This window comes from Athene noctua, chromosome Z (genome assembly GCF_965140245.1).
Source record: "Athene noctua chromosome Z, bAthNoc1.hap1.1, whole genome shotgun sequence".
NCBI lineage: Eukaryota > Metazoa > Chordata > Aves > Strigiformes > Strigidae > Athene > Athene noctua.
In genome coordinates, this window is record NC_134077.1 from 20,316,100 (window position 1) to 20,334,734 (window position 18,635).

At 38.5% G+C, this 18,635-nt stretch overlaps 1 protein-coding gene across 2 annotated transcripts in view; it reads right to left on the bottom strand.

The window, feature by feature from the left end:
- SLC38A9 (solute carrier family 38 member 9) overlaps positions 1-18,635 on the bottom strand; it is a 45,581-nt gene that overhangs the window by 11,135 nt on the left and 15,811 nt on the right. For both annotated transcript variants that reach the window (XM_074932609.1, XM_074932608.1), the window contains 6 exons: positions 16,125-16,184; positions 13,729-13,926; positions 11,995-12,102; positions 8,439-8,545; positions 1,848-1,961; positions 391-539 (listed from right to left, as the gene is read on the bottom strand). In XM_074932609.1, coding sequence (XP_074788710.1) covers positions 391-539; positions 1,848-1,961; positions 8,439-8,545; positions 11,995-12,102; positions 13,729-13,926; positions 16,125-16,184 — 736 coding nt within the window. The remainder of the gene's footprint in view (positions 1-390; positions 540-1,847; positions 1,962-8,438; positions 8,546-11,994; positions 12,103-13,728; positions 13,927-16,124; positions 16,185-18,635) is intronic.

Genomic DNA, 18,635 nt, shown 5'->3' on the forward strand with positions numbered 1-18,635 from the left:
AGACTGTACCTCCTTCACAGCTTAAAGACTACTTGATGAAACGTTTGTGGACTGAACAAAATTTTTTTCCTGTACAACTTTTCTTTTGCCATATAAATGCCTAACACAAAGGAAGAGTGTTGACAAAATTCCTCTGTTTAATGACAAAATGAAGAACTACAACAAAAGAACCCCTCCACTCTGCTCTGTCAAGCTGCAGCAGTCCTGATTTACAGGCAAGTTTATTTTGCATGCCTAGTCATCCCCTGACTCTACAAACACTAAGAAATTAGCTTTTGAAATCTACCTAACTCAGCAAAGGAAATCTCCAAAAGCTCAGCCAAATATCTGACAACAGAAGGCTAGTTAAACAAAGTGTGCCAAGCTCTTGTCAAGGAGTAGACTTCTTACCTTGGGTAAGCATTTCCAAAAAACTGTCTTAACAGCTGAACTCGTGCCAGATAGCCCAACAGTGGGTATACAGTCATCATCTGGAACAGCAGGAATATTCTTGCAACAAATGACATGATGTCATCACTGGGAAAGTTATCTAGAAAATTCTAAACATAGGAATGTTACACTTAATGGTGTCTTAACGATATATATCTGCTGAGTTTTAATAGCTATGTGCAAGAAAGAAAGGGATAAAAGCCAAGCAACTACAGTTGCTAAATGAACTCCATAATCAGAAATACCCTCTCCTTCTTTTACAATTGCCTTGCCACCAAATACCAACTGACTTTTTAATATTACAGGGCTGATGTTAGCATTAAAGATGGAATTATTTCCTAATCTTCTGAACATCCTCTAATAATCATGGCTGTGGAAAAGTCACCTGATTTTTTAGGCAGATGGATTAACATACTCCTGTTATTTGTCATATCATAGCTAGATATTTAAAACAGCTATTTAATTAGTAAAACTGCATCATATACAAATGGGGGACAGATCATATGTTATAAGTGGGAACATCTGAAAAAGTAGTATAAGACTTAAGTATCACGAATGTATACAAATGGCTTTGTAAGTACTTAGGATAACTATAGTAAATAAATGGGGAAAAAAACATTTGTCATCTATTATTTAATTGTGTATTTTGCCCCATGAAGTTATTTCAAATGGTTCAAAAAATCATTTCATACTTAAACAATTGTACCAGTTCTAACTAACCTACAGTCAAAGGAAGCTTTAAATGCTGCTTTATTGCTAAATATTATGCAAGAGACATGAATACCTGGCGTAAAATGGATCACCAATTGATAACTCCTATCTCTCGAAGTAATTTAAGGTGTGGTGATCAGCCTTGCCTATAAGCAGATACAGAGTTTAATAGCTTTCACAAGATGTTTCATGTGGTGCTATTATCTCAAGAACTCTGCTGGCAAGGCTCACCACAGAGTTAGACTCCAAACCTACCCATTATGAGGACTCCTATCTACATGAGCTTGCATTTGCACTATATTTCTTTTTTTGGGGTACCTGAAACCAGTCCCAATGAATGGAACTGGTCACTGCACATAACTAAATGCAAACATAATACTTTTCAGGATTAATGAAGCTAAAGAAATTAAGGCCCCAGCTGTTCACTTGTTCATTTTGGCCCTTTCTTCATCACTTTCACAGAGTATTTATTAAATGCTTGTTTTTTACAAAACTACTGGCGACCAGACATGAATATAAATGAGATAATGAAAGTATTACTCATCTGCTTGTGGTAGTGGCCATGAGGCATTTACCAACTGACCAGTGTCAAGGACAGATGTGTCTGCCAGGGTGAGTCATGCAGCAAGAAGCAGTAATAGTTATTTCTTAAATAAGTATTTATTAAAAGACCAAGGATGAATATATACTGCAGTAAAGTATCTTACCTGTTCAATACATTCTTTGGATAGTGGTGGTGAAGGGAAAGATGCAAAAATTATCACTCCAACATACAGATATGTTAATCCCACCAGGAAGTATGCAATAGAGAGGTCTCTCACCTGAGGAAAAATAAAATCTTATTTTGGCCAGCACTGTCACACCAAAACAGGCAAAATAAAAACCTCATGAGAAGATTACTGTTGCATCTGCTACTGTTGCTTTTGTATTTATTACTGTTTTATATTTATTACTATTATTTCTACATTTTTGCTTTTACTTTCTATTACTTGAACAGGGACTTCAAAGCTGGTCCTGGATCAAATCAGAAAGCTGCAGGAAGATATCCCAAAGTGGAGCTAGACAAGTATGATGTATCTATCTACATACAGAAAAGGCACTAAGAAACATATGTCAACAGATGTAGCATGTTATTGCTGGATGCACAAACAGACACTAGTTATTAAAACAAACAAAGAAGAAACACAGTCTACTTTCTTGCATTCACCTATTCCTGCTAAGAGCCTTGGGACAGAGACAGCCATCAAAGACAGAAAGTCCATCAATGTCGTATGTTAAATCTCATCAGGAATAAAGTCTTGCAATTAAAGACATCAGCCTAACCAACTGCACATATAACATAAAGGACATTTTCTAAGAAGCTGCTTTGAAACCTAAGAGGATGACACTCTGGCTCCAAACCAGAAACTAATACACTGGCCTTCTCTATGAATGGTGTGATAATGAAAAACATAGCTAATACACCATTAAATAAAAATACAAATAAATCACAAATAAAACAGAAAGGCATAGAGGTATATGTCCCTTAGCTTTAGCACTGAATTTTACAATTAATCTTTAATTTAAAATAGCCTGTCCACTTTATTACTGACTATCTAGAGACACTCCAATTAAGTACACTAAGTAACAAAGATTTTTCGAAAAGAGTGCTGAAGCTAGGGTCATAAATCCATATATAACTATGTTACATTTAACTAAAATGCTGGTTTAATCCTTAACTTCAATGTTCACTTCTGAAAATTTTGACTATAAAGTATCTAATACATTAAAAAATTGTCAACTACACAAAGTTTTTTATACCAACATTTAATATTGGAAAATAAGCAGCAAATTTAATCAATCACTTTGTTAAATTGCAGAATCCACATATACATCAGAGTGACCTCAGCAATGTACTTATTGCATTATTGTTGTACATCAATTGTTTTTTTCTGAAATCAAGTGGGGGACCATTTGTTTCTAGTTATTAACCAACTATAGTCTGCATAAGCTTATGCTACACTACAAAACACTCATTACCTTACAGCAAATCATTTGTTCAGCTGCTGCTAATAATCAGCTTCTTAAAGGATTACTAGTAATGCTTCAATACATGACCCTATTTTCCTGTGACTGAGAAGCAAGTCTTAGTAGCTCAGGCACAGCAACAGATTATTAGGACTATATGGCATCCAAACCAGGATCATAATTATGGCCTCCAGCCAGCTCACTGAGCATGGGCAAAGCTTACTCACATCTGTGCATGGAAATGTTTCCCTAAGTGTTTCTTCACACTATCTCCTTGACAAAAGAAGCATATCCTACATCTTCCTGGAGTCTTCCAAGGGCAAGGTGTTCCCCAAGGTAAGTAAAAAATGCTAGTTTTCAAGTTTCAAGAAAAGTTCAGTAGGAAGCCAGTTTTCAGAGTTTTTTCATTTTGTCAGTGTTTTGGGGGTAGAAGATTGATGCCTTTTTGCCACCAGCCTGCAACAAGCCAGTAATATTTTTCAAACAACAATAAATACACTGTTAACATGTACCCCAAGGTGAGCCTCATGCCCCCAGCAGCTGCACACTTCCAGCTACAACCTCATCTTCCTGCTGACCAGTTACATGCAGCTGGAATATGCTTCTCTAGTCATCACTCTCCTTCCACTGGTCACACTGAGTAAGGACTATCAACCTCCATCTTTAAATTATTCCCAGAATTTCTTCTGAGTGACATGAGAAGCTACCTCTTCAAAAGCACCAGTGCCCATCCTAAATTGAGCATCTAGATTTCTTACAGGTATTTATGAGTAACTTCATTAAGTGCAGGAGCCAGAGACTAATCAGGGTAAGGTGGTTTTGCAGAAACCCAGACTCATCTCTTCAAGACAAGACTTGCATAATTTTTCAAAATGCACCCAAGACCTTCTTAAAGCACATCATCTGACAAAACCTGTTTTCATTTGGTTTAAATTTGGTATTTTTGGTGTATTCCTCAGGTGTAAGGACAGCATAGTAACTCACAGTTGCTATTTGTACTCAGCCAACATATAAACTCTAGAATCAACGGTAAAACTATTTTCCTGTGACAAGTACTTCCAGCTGTGAGGGCAAGCAATCTGAAACTAAATTCTTACTGCTTCCTTTGGACTACACTTGATTAAGGGTCGATAGCTGGTGTGCTATTACCTCTGATTACACTAACCAGTTCATGTTCTACAGTTCTTAAGGGTGTATGCTTCAATCTGTACTGAAATTAACTCTTGAGATAATTTTGATAATGTATTTTTATAGCATGTGACAACAGACCCTTGTCTTCAGGTGCTGTCACCTATTAACAAAAAGAAAAGAAGTAGACAACTCTAGACCCTGAATTTATTTTTTTCTCAAATATTCATCAGCTCCCTTGCAAACATCTGCTTCTGCATACAAGAGGTTATCTTTGTACAAGAGTTTGTGCATCTAACAGGAACATCTTTTGATTACTGTTCATTACTCTTCAGGAGACCTGGGCTCACTCCCTGAAGACCTTGACTATAAATACTGTTTAGACAGCGTAATTCCAGATAAAACCAAAGGACACACGGAGAGAGATAAAAGGATTAATTTTAAGTAGCAGAACAGAATAATCGCATTTGTCTATTTTAAATTTTATATTAAGATGTTTATATTCAGAATGGACATCACTATGGTGGAAGCTAAGCATAAAGAATACAGCAGTCCTTGCACCTAGAGTTATAACCAGATTCAAATGTAGAAAAAATGGTTGAAAGGAGGAAGTATTTGGGGGACCAGAGTGAAAGGGAAATATCAGAGATAACATGCAGGTCACAGTCCATAAGGATCACAGCTTGCCACCTGCCAAGCCCTTGTCATGTACACCTAAACTAACAGGCAGATTTTGAGGTGGAACTTGGAGAACATATATTAGCTGCAGTTACTGCTGACCAGGAGCTTCTTCATCAGATGCACAGAACAAAGTGTTAAAAGTGCTTCTGGAAGAACAGAAAACTGTATGACTGAGGCTGGCAGCAGCAGCAGCAGGAAGGCAGAAATCAGTCTCCTAAACAAAAGGATGAGTCTGATAGATCGTGTGGATCTAACAAAGAAAACTCTGAAAAGTACAAGAGGTTGTATCACACTCAGACTAGCACCCAGGCACGGGCTGGACCTGCAGCACAGGACTGGACACAGCACAGTGAAGGCTCTGTGGCTTTAAGGATATTTCCTATATTACGCTGAAAAAACCTGGCAACTGCAGGCCTTGTTTTCCCTATCACATGCCATGGAGAAAATAGTTCATTTTTTCCTCAGTATCACAGTGAAAGCTAGCTTGCAGAGTTGCTTCTTGGATGGAGAAGCCATATCAGTTCTTAGTAACTATTACCACATTAGAAGTACCTTTTGATCATCTCATTTCAGACTGGTCACTTCTCAAAAGAGAGATACTGCCTCTGTAATATCTCAACAAGACTCTGACCCGTATCATAAAAACAGACTTCAAGGGCAAGTGATAACATTTAACAGGATGACAAAAAAAGTACTTTTCCAAGGTGAATAATGCTGTGCATAGTTTTGCCTGGAAAGAGAAACCAGTGGTAGGGCAGCATCAATGGAAGCTCACTGTTTACAGGGAATAAACAGTGTTTCAGTACTGCAGAAAGTAAGAACCATCCACATCACCATGCCTTCTGCAGTTACCACTTGGACAAAACACATTTCCCCACCCACAGCCTTTCCCCCAGGTAGGTCCACAAACAATTGCTAGGAGACAGCACTAGCATATTCAAGCCTGTTACATCATGCTCTGGGCTTGTACAGCATCTGCACAGCCGCTCAGGGAACCAAATCATAGAAGTGAATCGGAAAAAAATTCAAACAAACAAAAACCCGAATAAATCACCTTTTTGTGGCTGGGTTACTTTTTCTATGCAATTAGTTTCGAAAGCAGTTGATGGTGCAGCGCACAAAAACATACACAGATAAGCACAAGGGGGAAGCAGTGGGAGATGGGAACAAGGAACTGAACTTTGAACTACAGACCAAGAACACGGCTCATAGGGCTTCTCCACGCTGTGCTGCTGACATTCACTCCAGTACACCGCTCTGCTCGCACCCACACCACTGTACTGGAATAGCTGCCAGAGGAATCCTCCCCCTGTGTGTGTTTTAGCTTTGGACAGTGATATACGCCTGTTACCAGAATGGAAGCTGCTACTGTTTTGTATTTGTGATTCCATAAAAGGAATGTTATTGTTTCTTTTACTTTTTTTGACATCTCCAAAGAGTTGTTCTTATGACTACTCGTTTCAGCAAGTTTTGTTCAAAACTAAGCCAGTACTTTTCCAGCTGCCAAATTCTGTGCCTTTTCATAGAACTCTGACCAAGTGACATGTTAACAAATTGATGCATAAAACAGTGGAATCTTCATTCGGCTTCCCATGAGATACTGCTAGAACAAAGCACCTTGTTGATGTAAATACACAGGAAAAAATACCCTCAACACTGTGACTTATGACAGAAGTTGAGACCCCTATACATATGCAAACGTCCCACTTAGTCCAGCAGTTTAGTGAAATAGCTCTTGAAGAGCATCAGCGCTTCATTAACATTTGCAAAGCACTTTGAGTCCTGTGTGAAAGGCTCCTGTACAGCTACAAACAGGGAAGAAAATATCTAGCCAAATAAAACTCCAAGAACTATGCACAGATTTGATTTCCCATTACAAATCTTCCCTGCCATACTTAAAGGTGCTCTTTCCGTGCAATTTGAACACTCTCTTGGAATGTGGAGTCTTGTTGAAGGCTTGGGATCCCTACTAGGGCTGACTTGGAGATTCAATTTAAGCTCCAGGGTGGGCATTCAGAAAAGCTGATTCAAATGCAGGCAGCAGTTTTTTCCTCCTTAACACAGGAAAAACAAGCTGGAGAAGATTCCAGGTGCTGCACTTTGCAGTCGATTGCTTGCTCCAGTGCAAATGGAGGGGGAAAAGCCACAGAAAAATTCTTGAAGGCATTAGGCCTCCTCTACATACAGAGCTGACTGCTGGAGTGACCGTGCCTTTAGAACTTGAATGCCACAGCTAAAGAAAAAGAGAAATCTTGCCCTTTTCCACATTGTAAGATTTTCTTAAGAAAATTGAGAAGAAACTTACTTAGTTCTCTTTCTCCAGAGCTCCACTAACCCTTTCTTCAGTAAACTATTTTCATAAATGCCCATAAACCCCAAGCAGCTTTCCTAGAGAATTCATGACTCCTTTGCAGAGGGTGTCACTCACAAGATGGCCTTGGTTCACAGGGACAAAAAGGTAACTGCAGATTACTAAAGCAAAAGGTCATCATTGGCACATAATCTGTACTTCACCTCTGAATAATCAAATCAGATATATTTTATCTGATGTGTTGTGTAAGCAACCAGCTCTAGGTGATGTTGTTTGAGCAGGGGAGTTGGACAAAATGATATCCAAGGGTCCCTTCCAACCTCAACCATTCTGTGATTCTGTACCAGTTCTTCATACAGCTAATATTTAAAATCTTTGTATGTTATTGTAGTTACTTTTACAGCTCAGATTTTAATGAGGCTGGACAAGAATCATGGAAAGTAGGAAGGAAAACGTAAAATAATCAAAATAATTGCAGTAAAAATGTACTCTAGGACTCTAATTTTGTGCCACATTTATTCTATTTTGTATTTTATAATGAGAAAATATTAAGAAAGAAAATGGGAAAATATTAAGAAAGAATGAAGTTCCATATCGATGAGCGGTACATAACTTCTTCAAGGGAAACCAGTCCAAAGCTTACATATCACAAAGCTTCCCAATTCAGGCTTTAACTTTGAGGACTTCCTAAACATGGTTGGGTTTCCCTATGAACCTTGACTTGGATTGTGACACAAAACTACTGAAGCAACTCTGAGCAAAGATCATTATCTAGACCCTAATGTTACTTTTCAGGATTCTGCTAAAATCAGTCCTGTACCCAATATTTTCCTGCCTTTTCCACTCTAAAATTGGTTGGTTTTTTCAGAGTTTTACAACAGTGTCAAGCCTTTTGACTCTTCTGTGTAATTTGACCATTTCATACCAGCCTGACCACAGATAAGTCTGGGATGGTCCTCAAGTCTTTCATCTGAATAAATTTGTACTGCATCTATTATTGGTTAGTATCCAGTGAAAAGTACGTATAACTGGTTTCTTATCAGATCACAAGAGTTACATTTTCTGAAGCTATTACAGTCCCTGGATCTATTTCAAAAGAAGCAGACAGGAAAAAATTAGTGTCTCCTGGCAATCTAAATAGAAATCAGCACAGTCTTGTGAAATTACTTACATTGTTTTCTTGATTCCTGTTATTTTGAAGAAGTGTGATGACACAATTGTGGATGAAGAAGGCAAGTGTCAGAACCCCTGTGAGCTGAGGGAACAGAATTCTAAACTCTAAGGGAAGAAAAAAGTGTTAACAGCTCATTACTTTGAAACAAACAATGCCAAAATGCAGAGGAAATACAGTGCTGTGGAATCTACTGGCAGAAACATGAACCTCCACGTTGAAATCTATTTTTGACCATAGCCAACACAGATATTTAATCACAAAGTACAAAAAGCATGAAGACAGTGGTTATGATATAACACACTCTCCAGCAAAGTTTCTCAAGAGACACCAACCACCAAAGTTAATTGGTTAATCTAGGATTTACACATACAAGCTTCTCTGATATTCAACACTTGGATTGGAAAACATTTCTGAGGCAGAAATTGATTGCAGTGAGGCTGTATATCTACTGGGTCCTGAGCAGGGAGATGGGGGAAGGAATCATTTGCTCTGTAGGCATCTTTTGTTCTTAAGAAGTCACGCTACCAGAGGAAAAATGACATTTGTAGGTGTTGAAGAGGTTCTGCTTACAAACCAGAGCATAAAGAAAGGCAGAGCAACTTCTTGTCTTACCATATTTTTTTTGTCTCCATGGGAATAACATTGCCCTGCTTCTTTTAATACTTGAAGGATTAAGTTCACAAGATTGAGTTTCTGGAAGTGCTGCAACTGGTCTAGGAATTCACCAATGTGTAACATTGTTAAAGCACCGCCTTTGATGGCATTATATAAGGATATATGTACTCTTTAGAGTGCTAGCAGCAATTACAGATCCCTGAACTAGCTCAGCTTCTGGAAAGCATCCAGCAATATGACAAAACACTCAGTCTCACAAAGCCTCACATATCAAACCACATAGTGCTCCATACAAACATATTTAAACCAGATTTCTCTAAAGTGCTATGAAGTCAGTAAGGTAAACACACCCTAGGCAGTTAACGAAGGGCTCATTCAGGTTGAAAGAATCTGCCTTCCCTAGATCTGGATTCACTGTATTTTCAATACCTAACTAGCACAATGCGCTACTGAGAATTGAGACTCCCAGTGACTTTTGGGCTGGTCTTCCATCCACTACTTTGATCTCAATAATAAAAATCAAACTGACAGATTCAGAATCTCTTTCAGCACTGAGTTTCCTCCATCACTACAACAATCAATAGTAGCTGGATTTATATGCATTAGGTACGTGCTTTGTCTTATCTCCTAGCAGCACTAGTTGCACTGCCAAAATAATCAAAATACTGGGTGCTCTACTTCTTAGTGACCCGTGGCACACATGTTGTGCTATAATTCCTTTTACACTAGGACTGCTTAACAGATCTTGGACTTGAACTTCAAGATGCTTAAAACCTGATTTCTTAGACTTAGGTCAGATTCCAGTTTACCTGTGTTTATTAGTGAACCATAGTTTAGGCAAATTTTCTCCTGCAGTCCCAGGAAAAGTCTGTAGATGTGAGGCCATGTAAACATTTAAAGACTGACTGCTGGGGCAGTTCAGGTTAAAACCATGTTTCCATGCTTGCAATGGAGCAAGACCAAACATTGTGGTCTATCTACTGACTGAGCAGCACATGCTTGAGTATCATTTCTGCTTACTGACAGCATTAAGAATAATGCCATACAAAATAAATTAGGTCATCATCCAATGTTTTGAAATCCAAATTTTCACACTGGAGACAAATAGTAGTTTGTTAGTCCAAAAATTCTGCCTAAAAGTCAATGCAGTGATGGAGAAAAATAGATTGCATAGACAGCACTGTTTCAGAACTAACTACATCCATCTATTAGTCTGTACTTATGCTGCAGTAGTCAGGAGGATTCTTAGGGAATTAGGATGATAATCCAGTTCATCCTCAAAGCACCTGCTCTGGTCTTGCACACAGTTATACTCAGCAAAACTTGCCTGGTTTTGAAGACTCAGCCAGAAAGGACAGTACTTTTTTTTTTTCTTGGTGACAAGACCAAGCTGAAGAAACTGTTTTACATAGCTTTTCCCTTGTTTTTTGTCATTCAGATCTTGAAATGGGGCTCTGAATGCCTGGCCGAGATGAGGAAGGAATGACCTCCAGCAGTTATGGAAGAATGAACAGATTTGATAATAGCTAGTAGCTGGGGATCAGAGAAGGGGAATACTGTGTTTTGAGTAGACTTCTTTGCCAAATGTACATGAAATACACTAGCTAAACTGTTTATTCTGCTTATTATTGTGCCAGATCAATTTCAGTTCAACTAGAGAGTTGAATCAATCCAAATGGAGTGGCAGAAGATGACAACAAATAAGTAGCTGCAAGACCACTGCAACTGTGACGTGAACACACCAATCAGCTGAATTTCATATCAGTAACTTTACTCAACTAACTACTATCTGTAGTTTACTCACTAGTTGTTTCTCTTGTTGCCACAGTGCGTTACTATGATTCCACATATTAGATCAGATTCTGCTAGAAACACAGAACAACACTGTTGTTCATTTTTTGGATCTCTATCTTGCTACAGTAATTCAAATCCCATCCTAATGTTTTTAAGTTATCCTTGTTTTCTTTTCCAATTCTACATTACTGGGCCTAACAATAGTTTGCCACCCACATGTAAAACGGTTAGTACAGTGCTTACTGTGACTGAAAACTAAAAACGTACAAACCCACAAAAGAAACCTAAGAACATGCATCTCTGAATTTTGCCTTAAGTAAATAAGTAACTTTTAAAGAAGGACAAAATATTTGTTTCTAAGAACAGAAGCAGTGATACAATTCAGTAGTATAGGACACAGCTCCCTGGAGCTAACTGGTCATGCAATTTTGCCTGTTGTGAAGGATGGTGGAAAAACAGCTAAGACCTAACCCCTAGGTTAAGTCTCTCATTCAAAGCCTCCTAAATCAAGAAACTGATCTCTTCAGACTACCTGTTCATGCAATACCACTATTTGTGACATCTTACACAGTAATTCGTAACAGTAATTTGGAAAGAACAAACGGTCACCAAAACAACATTCAAGAAAGGAAGGAAACATACTGAATTGCTAACAGGTGTTTAAAAGATATGAACTAAAACCTGAGACAGATAGGGAAGTACAGGAAAACAGTACTTGTAAATTATGGTGAATGAGCTATTTCATTTAAGCAAGACAGTGTGTGGAGAACTTACAGCACCTTTGCCAGTCAGTCTGTCTACAGTTTGTCAACTGTAGCTGCTACTGAAATAGGTCTGAAAACAGTGCAGCCAGAACTTACTGTAACAGGTGAAACAGGACTATGGCATGATATATGTTGGAGATACCTCTGATGGGCACTCCTCCACAGTGTTGATACTGTCTCCCAACTGAGGAACATCACTGGGAAAGGGATTCCTTGTCACTTTGTCACAAGGGATCCTTCCTGAGCCTCTATGTCAGACAGCATTTCTTCACTTATGTCACAGAGTGTTAGAAGTTAATGAGAAAGTCATTCATTAATTGCTTTAAGAAATCTTAAATCCATCATATATATGCTTCATTACTGCATTTTGACTACCTTACCTGGTACAAAAAAATCATTCTCTGTAAACCAATTGTATTCTAAGTGGATTCCCAGACGAGCAGCCTTTACAGTAACCAGAAAAACTAAGTAGACAACTGAAACAGTACCTAGAAAAGACAAGAATCAAATAAACAACATGAGGCAGTAGCAAGTATCTGTGCTGTGTTTTATTCTTGCTTCATCCAACTAGTTCCCAGCAGCCCAAACTTAGGGTTGGTATTCATTCTTAAAAATACAGACTAGGTCTAAATTGTCTTTTCCTTTATTTCTTTCATAGGCCAGGGAGAAAGAATAATGCACTTGCACCCAATGCAAGCTTTCAGCATGTTTAGTGTTCTCCAGACACTGCACTAGTGACAGTGGAAGAAGTACCCTGTAATGCAGAGTGCTGGTCAGGTAGGGAAGTCTCTAGGCAGTAACAGATAGGTTCCAGCTTCAACTGCAGGATTTTAATCTAACGTGAGACAAAGTTGGCCACAGTTCTTCAGCTATTATAACATCCATTCAGTCACTGACATTTTGAGCCCAATGAGATATGAATGTTTATTGCAGTTGTGAACTTTACACTGGGAGCTAGGAGCTGATAATGACATTTGATCACTACTGATTTAAACATTGTCTTGATCATAACCTTGGATAACCTTGATCATAATGCTGGATTTGCATTCCATCTCATTGGTTCAGAGGCATCCAGCAGTACTCTGCACAGCTAAAGGAGCACAGATAAGACCACAGATGGGTATACATGCCTTGCTGTTGCAGCATGTGGGATGCAAAACGTAAGGTCTTGGCTCCTACCATTTGAAATAGGTAAGGGCAGAATAATAACTACCTAAAAATTGAAAGAAACTACAACAGTAATTAAGGCTACTGCGATGCAACCTCCTGGCCAATAATATTGCTAGTGACCAGAGAATAGGCTACAAGTAAGTTAATACAAAGAAGCAGCATCTTTACAGTTTAGGATTCAGATTCACATAGGACACCATTTCATTCTAGCAGTACCTCTGATGTTAAAAAATAAATTGAAGAGAATTCAAGAAACTAGGAGGATAAAAGGTTCTGTACTTGAGGAGCAGCTTAACAGTTAAAATATTCTGTAGTTTCCTAAAGACTTAGGTTTCTGTAGGTGTAAAGATAGGTAATACTGTATTTGGTTTTGGGCCCCTCACTACAAGAAAGACATTGAGGTGCTGAAGTGTGTCCAGAGAAGAGCAATGAAGCTGGTGAAGGGTCTAGGGAACAAGTCTTATGAGGAGCAGCTGGGGAACTGGGGCTGTTTAGCCTGGGGAAAAGGAGGCTGAGGGGAGACCTTATTGCTCTCTACAACTACCTGAAAGGAGGTTGTAGCGAGGTGGGTGTCGGTCTATTTTCCCAAGTAACAAGTGATCAGATGAGAGGAAATGACCTCAAGTTGCACCAAGTGAAGTTTAGATTGGGTATTAGGAAAAATTTCCTCACTGAAAAGGGTTGTGAAGCATTGGAACAGGCTGCCCAGGGAAGTGGTTGCGTCACCACCCCTGGAGGCATTGAAAAGACGTGTAGATGTGGCACTTTGTGACATGGTTTAGTGGTGGACTTGGCAGTGCCAGGTTAACAGTTGGACTCAGTCTTAAAGGTCTTTTCCAACCTAAATGACACTATTCTACGATTCTACTAGCTAGAGTAGCTTTCACTGTTTTCTATACATTTTAGCCACAACAAACCAATATTTAACAGTATTTGTTACCTACCTAGGACATTAAACTTTGCAAAGAAGGATGGAGACTTCAGATTTAGCAGGGGTAGAAGAACAGCAATCAGGTAAAATGGTACCGTTCGTGATTTGTTCCACCACTCCTCGAAGAGTTCAAAACCTGTATTGTTGCCTGAAGAGAATATCACACTCCTGTTCTGTGGTGGATGACCACCAGCAGCACCTGGACAAATCACTGGAAGAAAGGAAAAGAAAAATATCCCCAGATTAAAAGAGTTTTACTTGCACAGAATGTTCACAGCCAAGATCCCCTAATTCCTGTCCTGAATAGGAATGTTTGACAACTCAGTTCCTATCTTCTTTTTTTTTTTTTTCAATCAGGAGTTCAGCACTAAGATTTCACTGTTAAGACACCTTGCACTCTAAGCTGACAAGTGCTATTGTTCCTACAAGCAAGCACTCAAAGATGCTAATTTGTCTGAAGCCTGAGCTGTGGCATAGATCAACCTTCAAGGTCACATACCTACAATTAGTTGTGTTCAGTGCCGACATGCACCTGCTGAAATCAAGTCATAGCAACACACCTCTGCATCTGGCTGTGTGTTTAGTATTGTAATCTGTCCCTGCACACTTCAGTAACATCATATGAACCAAGATGTGCGTGCATGTGTACAGACGAACCTGTATTATTGTATGGTACTTTGGGAACACACAAACTAAGGATGACAAGAAAGCTACTATAACAATTGGCAGGTCTAAAACTCATGCACCGAAACAAAACACCCTGTCGTCTTGATGATGTGCCCGGTGCAAGTACATCACTGCTAGTCAACACAACCCAAGCAATTTAAGATAAGCACCTGTAAGGCTGCCAAAAGTGAATGTCACACTCCTGTTACAATGGTGGCTGAAAAATGGCAGCACGTGAACAAGTGACTGGAACAAAACCAATCAACCAAAAAGAGCCCTTGATCGAATGTGCTTATTCGATTTTTGTTAATATCAGCATTTCTTTCTAACACATGCCTATAAAGTTATGTGTTGAAATATGAACCTGTCTTACTGTTCTCATAATGTCTTGCTTTAAATTTTGGCATCCCACAATACCCAACAGCCTCCCTCCTGCATTGGCTGCATGCCTGCTCTGTTAAAAAGACAAAAGTGTAAAAAGTGTTCTATCAAATTTCTTGAGAGACCATTATGTTACTTTACTTCCAGTTTTCTCATTTGCTTTCCTTCATTACTTATAAGAGGATTGTTTCACAGACCTTGAAAAATGCTTTTGTTCTTACTGATCTCTTTGGTAGCCCGGAATGCCCTGCCAAGAGTCACTTGAGCATCTGGAAGCCCTTAATGTAGTGAACCAGCTGCTTTAAATCTTCTAGTTTCTGGAGGATGCTGTGGAATACTGCTGTCTGCTTTGTCTCCAAGTTATACCCCCTGCTGTATAAAAATGGGACAGAACAGCAGAAGCAAGAGAGAGCATAAGAGCACTGCAGCAGCTATTGGTGCCTTGCTGGTAAGGACTGCAGGAGGAACAGGATTCAACACTAGCTCAAATGCAAATCAACTGCTTTTCAGAATTAATTTCTCAACTCCTTTGACTCCAAACAGCTGCTCTCCAGAAACATGGTGGCAGCTAGTGTGACACACAGCTGTCTGGCTGTTACTGAAATGTTTCCTCATACCCATAAGTACCCAGGATAGAGAAAACACTTTATAACAAAACACTACATGTTTGGTACTATACATAGGCAGAAAGATCAGAGGCTGCCAATGCCTAGTTCCTGGCTTTATTCTACATTATTCTGCCTACTTAAGAACTCTCAACAGACCTATCTTCATAGTTGACTGCAGTTTCTTCTCTTAGCTGTGCAAATGTCACCCTTCCCAAAACAAAAGTCAATGCTCACGTAGCCTGACACTTGTTTCTTTTTGCGCTCAGCATCATTAAAGCTGTTCTTATAGCATTTTTTAAAATATGAAAGTTGCTGCAGAGGTGGTGAGGAGCGAAGATGCCCTAGCCAAGATTTTAAACAGCAAACAGACCTGGTGTGCCTCAATTCTAGGGTGCAAAAGTTAAAATTCCTTATGGCAATTCCTCATTGTGGAATACTGTTTAAGAGGTCTAACAGTCACGGTTTTAAGGATCTCTCTGGGTATACACAAACTTGTAATCTGCTCTTTATTCCTTATTTCCACCCCCACTTACTTTCTTTTTTTCCTTCCAATTATTAAGCTTTCCAAGTCTGTGGTTATTTGTGGAAGTACAAATCCCACATAGTAAACGACATTTTTTAAAAAAAAACCCAGGTAGTTCGAATTATAACATAAACCTTATAACTAGAACGTGATTAGGCATAGAAACATGATGATTTGCCTTTAAACACCCACTCCAAACCAGGAAACAAAATACTAATAAGTGCTTCTTACCTTTGTTACTTCCATTCGTTCCAGGAACAATATCTGTTACATTAATGTCATGAACGAAGTCTGAAAAGAAGAAAATCTTACTATTGATGTCCCAAATCTGCTATTAGGCTTTAATCTGTTGACTTGGTAAAAACTGAGTAAGGTAATATATTGGAAAATTACATCAGAGGCGCAATACAGCAGCTTGCACTCCCCCCAAAACCAAGTGGATATTTTAAAACTTTCTTTTAGAATTGTTTTAAAGTAGCACCCCACTGTACTATCTTCTCAGCACCCCTGTCCATTTATGAAGTTCCTGAGCCTCCCTGCTCCCTGCTGTTCATTTCTGTTCCCTTAGCACACCTCCACTTGTCCCAGCTCCTTGGACTGCAATGTTGTACAGTTGGTTAATGAGATGCATCTTAAAACCAGCCTCTTTGGGGACAGCAAAACAGTACATGCAACCATACCCTTAGTCCAGATGGTATTATATGGAAAAAGCTTCCCCTACTAATTTTTCTCATCTTTTTTTGCAGAAGAGGCTCTGTGGGATGCTTTTTCCCTGTTGTATTTTAAAGAAGGAAATCTCTTGAAAAAGGTTTAAGTCTCACTGTCTATGGTCACCTCTAGTATTTTGTTTCTAGTATTCCTGTGCTACTTTACTGTTTTGCCACACCAGATATTTCCAAGTTTCAGAAACTTCACCAGTATGAGAGTATGGGATAGCAACTTCTTAATATTTATGTATATATACACACAGAAAATGCCTATCAGCTTGGAAATTTAATTAGTGTGTCTCTGGTTAAAATTTGCTTCTACTGCATGTGGGTATATTATTCACACAGAAAATCAACTGGGGCAGTAGGCCTCAGTTTTTTAAATGCAATTAACAGCAGCTTGTCTCTCAGAAAGAAAGTAAAGTCTTGTGGGAAGAAAACTATTTTTTGTTTCTTCATTTTGATTTATGACACTGAATCGCAGCTGAGTTTCTCACACTTACTGATATCAATTCAGTGTAAGCAACAGTCAAAAGATTTAACTAAAAATCACTTATCACCTCCTCACTTCACCACTGTTTTGTGTGGCTTAAAAAAACAGTACCTAGTCTGAAGACATCAAAATAATTGGTAACTTTTACAGAATTAGAGCACTTTAAAATCAGTTGTAGATGGATAGCCAATTTATGTTTCCTCTGACTTAAGAAATGTTTTAGCACTAACAGTTGCATTTGTGGATTTATTTCTGTTTCATAAAACAAAACCAGAACAAAAGCATGGTAGATCATGTTAAAAAAAAGGACAGGATATTATACTTGGCTTACAGTTCTTGCATTCTTTGCATACTACTACTTTCTAGACCATCCTCTTTAGGAAATTAGTTTGTTCCCACCTAAATTATATGTGCAGATTTTTTAAGAAATCATCTGAATGTAACAGAATTACAGTAGCCTGCTTATTAGAATAACTTTGAAATGCATGGCTGCAAGATGCCCTTGTGTCAAACCTACATCCTATTAACCATTCTATAACCTAGTAATTAAGTAGCCACAGTGAAAGTTAGGACAAGGATCATGATCAAAGTTATCACAGAGCAAACAAATGAAATAAGAACCTTGAATAAATATAGGTAAGTGATAAAATAATATGCCAATCTCAGGGACACTATTCCCAGAAAAGGAACTGGTTTAATCATTCTGATGTTTGCTTATTAGAATCAGAGTTATTTGGTTTAGAATAATTTAGGATTAAACTGATAACCTCATTAAAAAAACCCACAAAGTCTAAATTGAAACAGACTTAATATATGAATTAGGTCAGCTGTAAAGTACACCAGTCATTAACCAATAAAGTATGTCTTCGGGGATAGTGGGAACACTAATTAAACATTGTTTAAGAGGTATAAGTGTCTGAGCTGTTATTTGCCTCAGAGATTTGTTAATTACCTTCAAAACAGAAATCCTTAAATGTTACTCATGCTATTCAACACTATGAGTCATATTTTCAAAGCTCTCAGTTCCATCACTTATTCTCACAACTCTGCATACCTAACTGATTGTATCCACAAATCTTGTGTGTCTGTGCACGTATGAGGGTATAACTAATAGATATGGGGGTTCTGTAGCAATGCCAGACTAAGAATCCTTCTTTCACCATGTTACAGCTCTTGCAGAAACTTTCTATATGGCAGCAATCTAAGTGTGTTTGTTGAAATCTAGAATGAAACTAGATTTTTTTTTTCATTAATGTGGATGATTTCAACAGCCTAGTGTGTTACATGGCTGTTCAAATAGTTACACCCATGCAAACAAGGCGTGAGTGAAAATACAAAGTGGAATCAAGCAACCAGGTCTGGGTTGTTTAAACTACATGAAAAAGCCTCATTACTGACATGCAAATCAGGTAAGTGATACTCTGTCTTTCATTAAAATCACAATTTAAGAGAGCAATTGAGAAAATGGCTTTGAAAACATACAGGACTGTGCCCATAGTTACTTATTCTCACTTTTCACAGAAAGTAACAGAAGAATCAAGT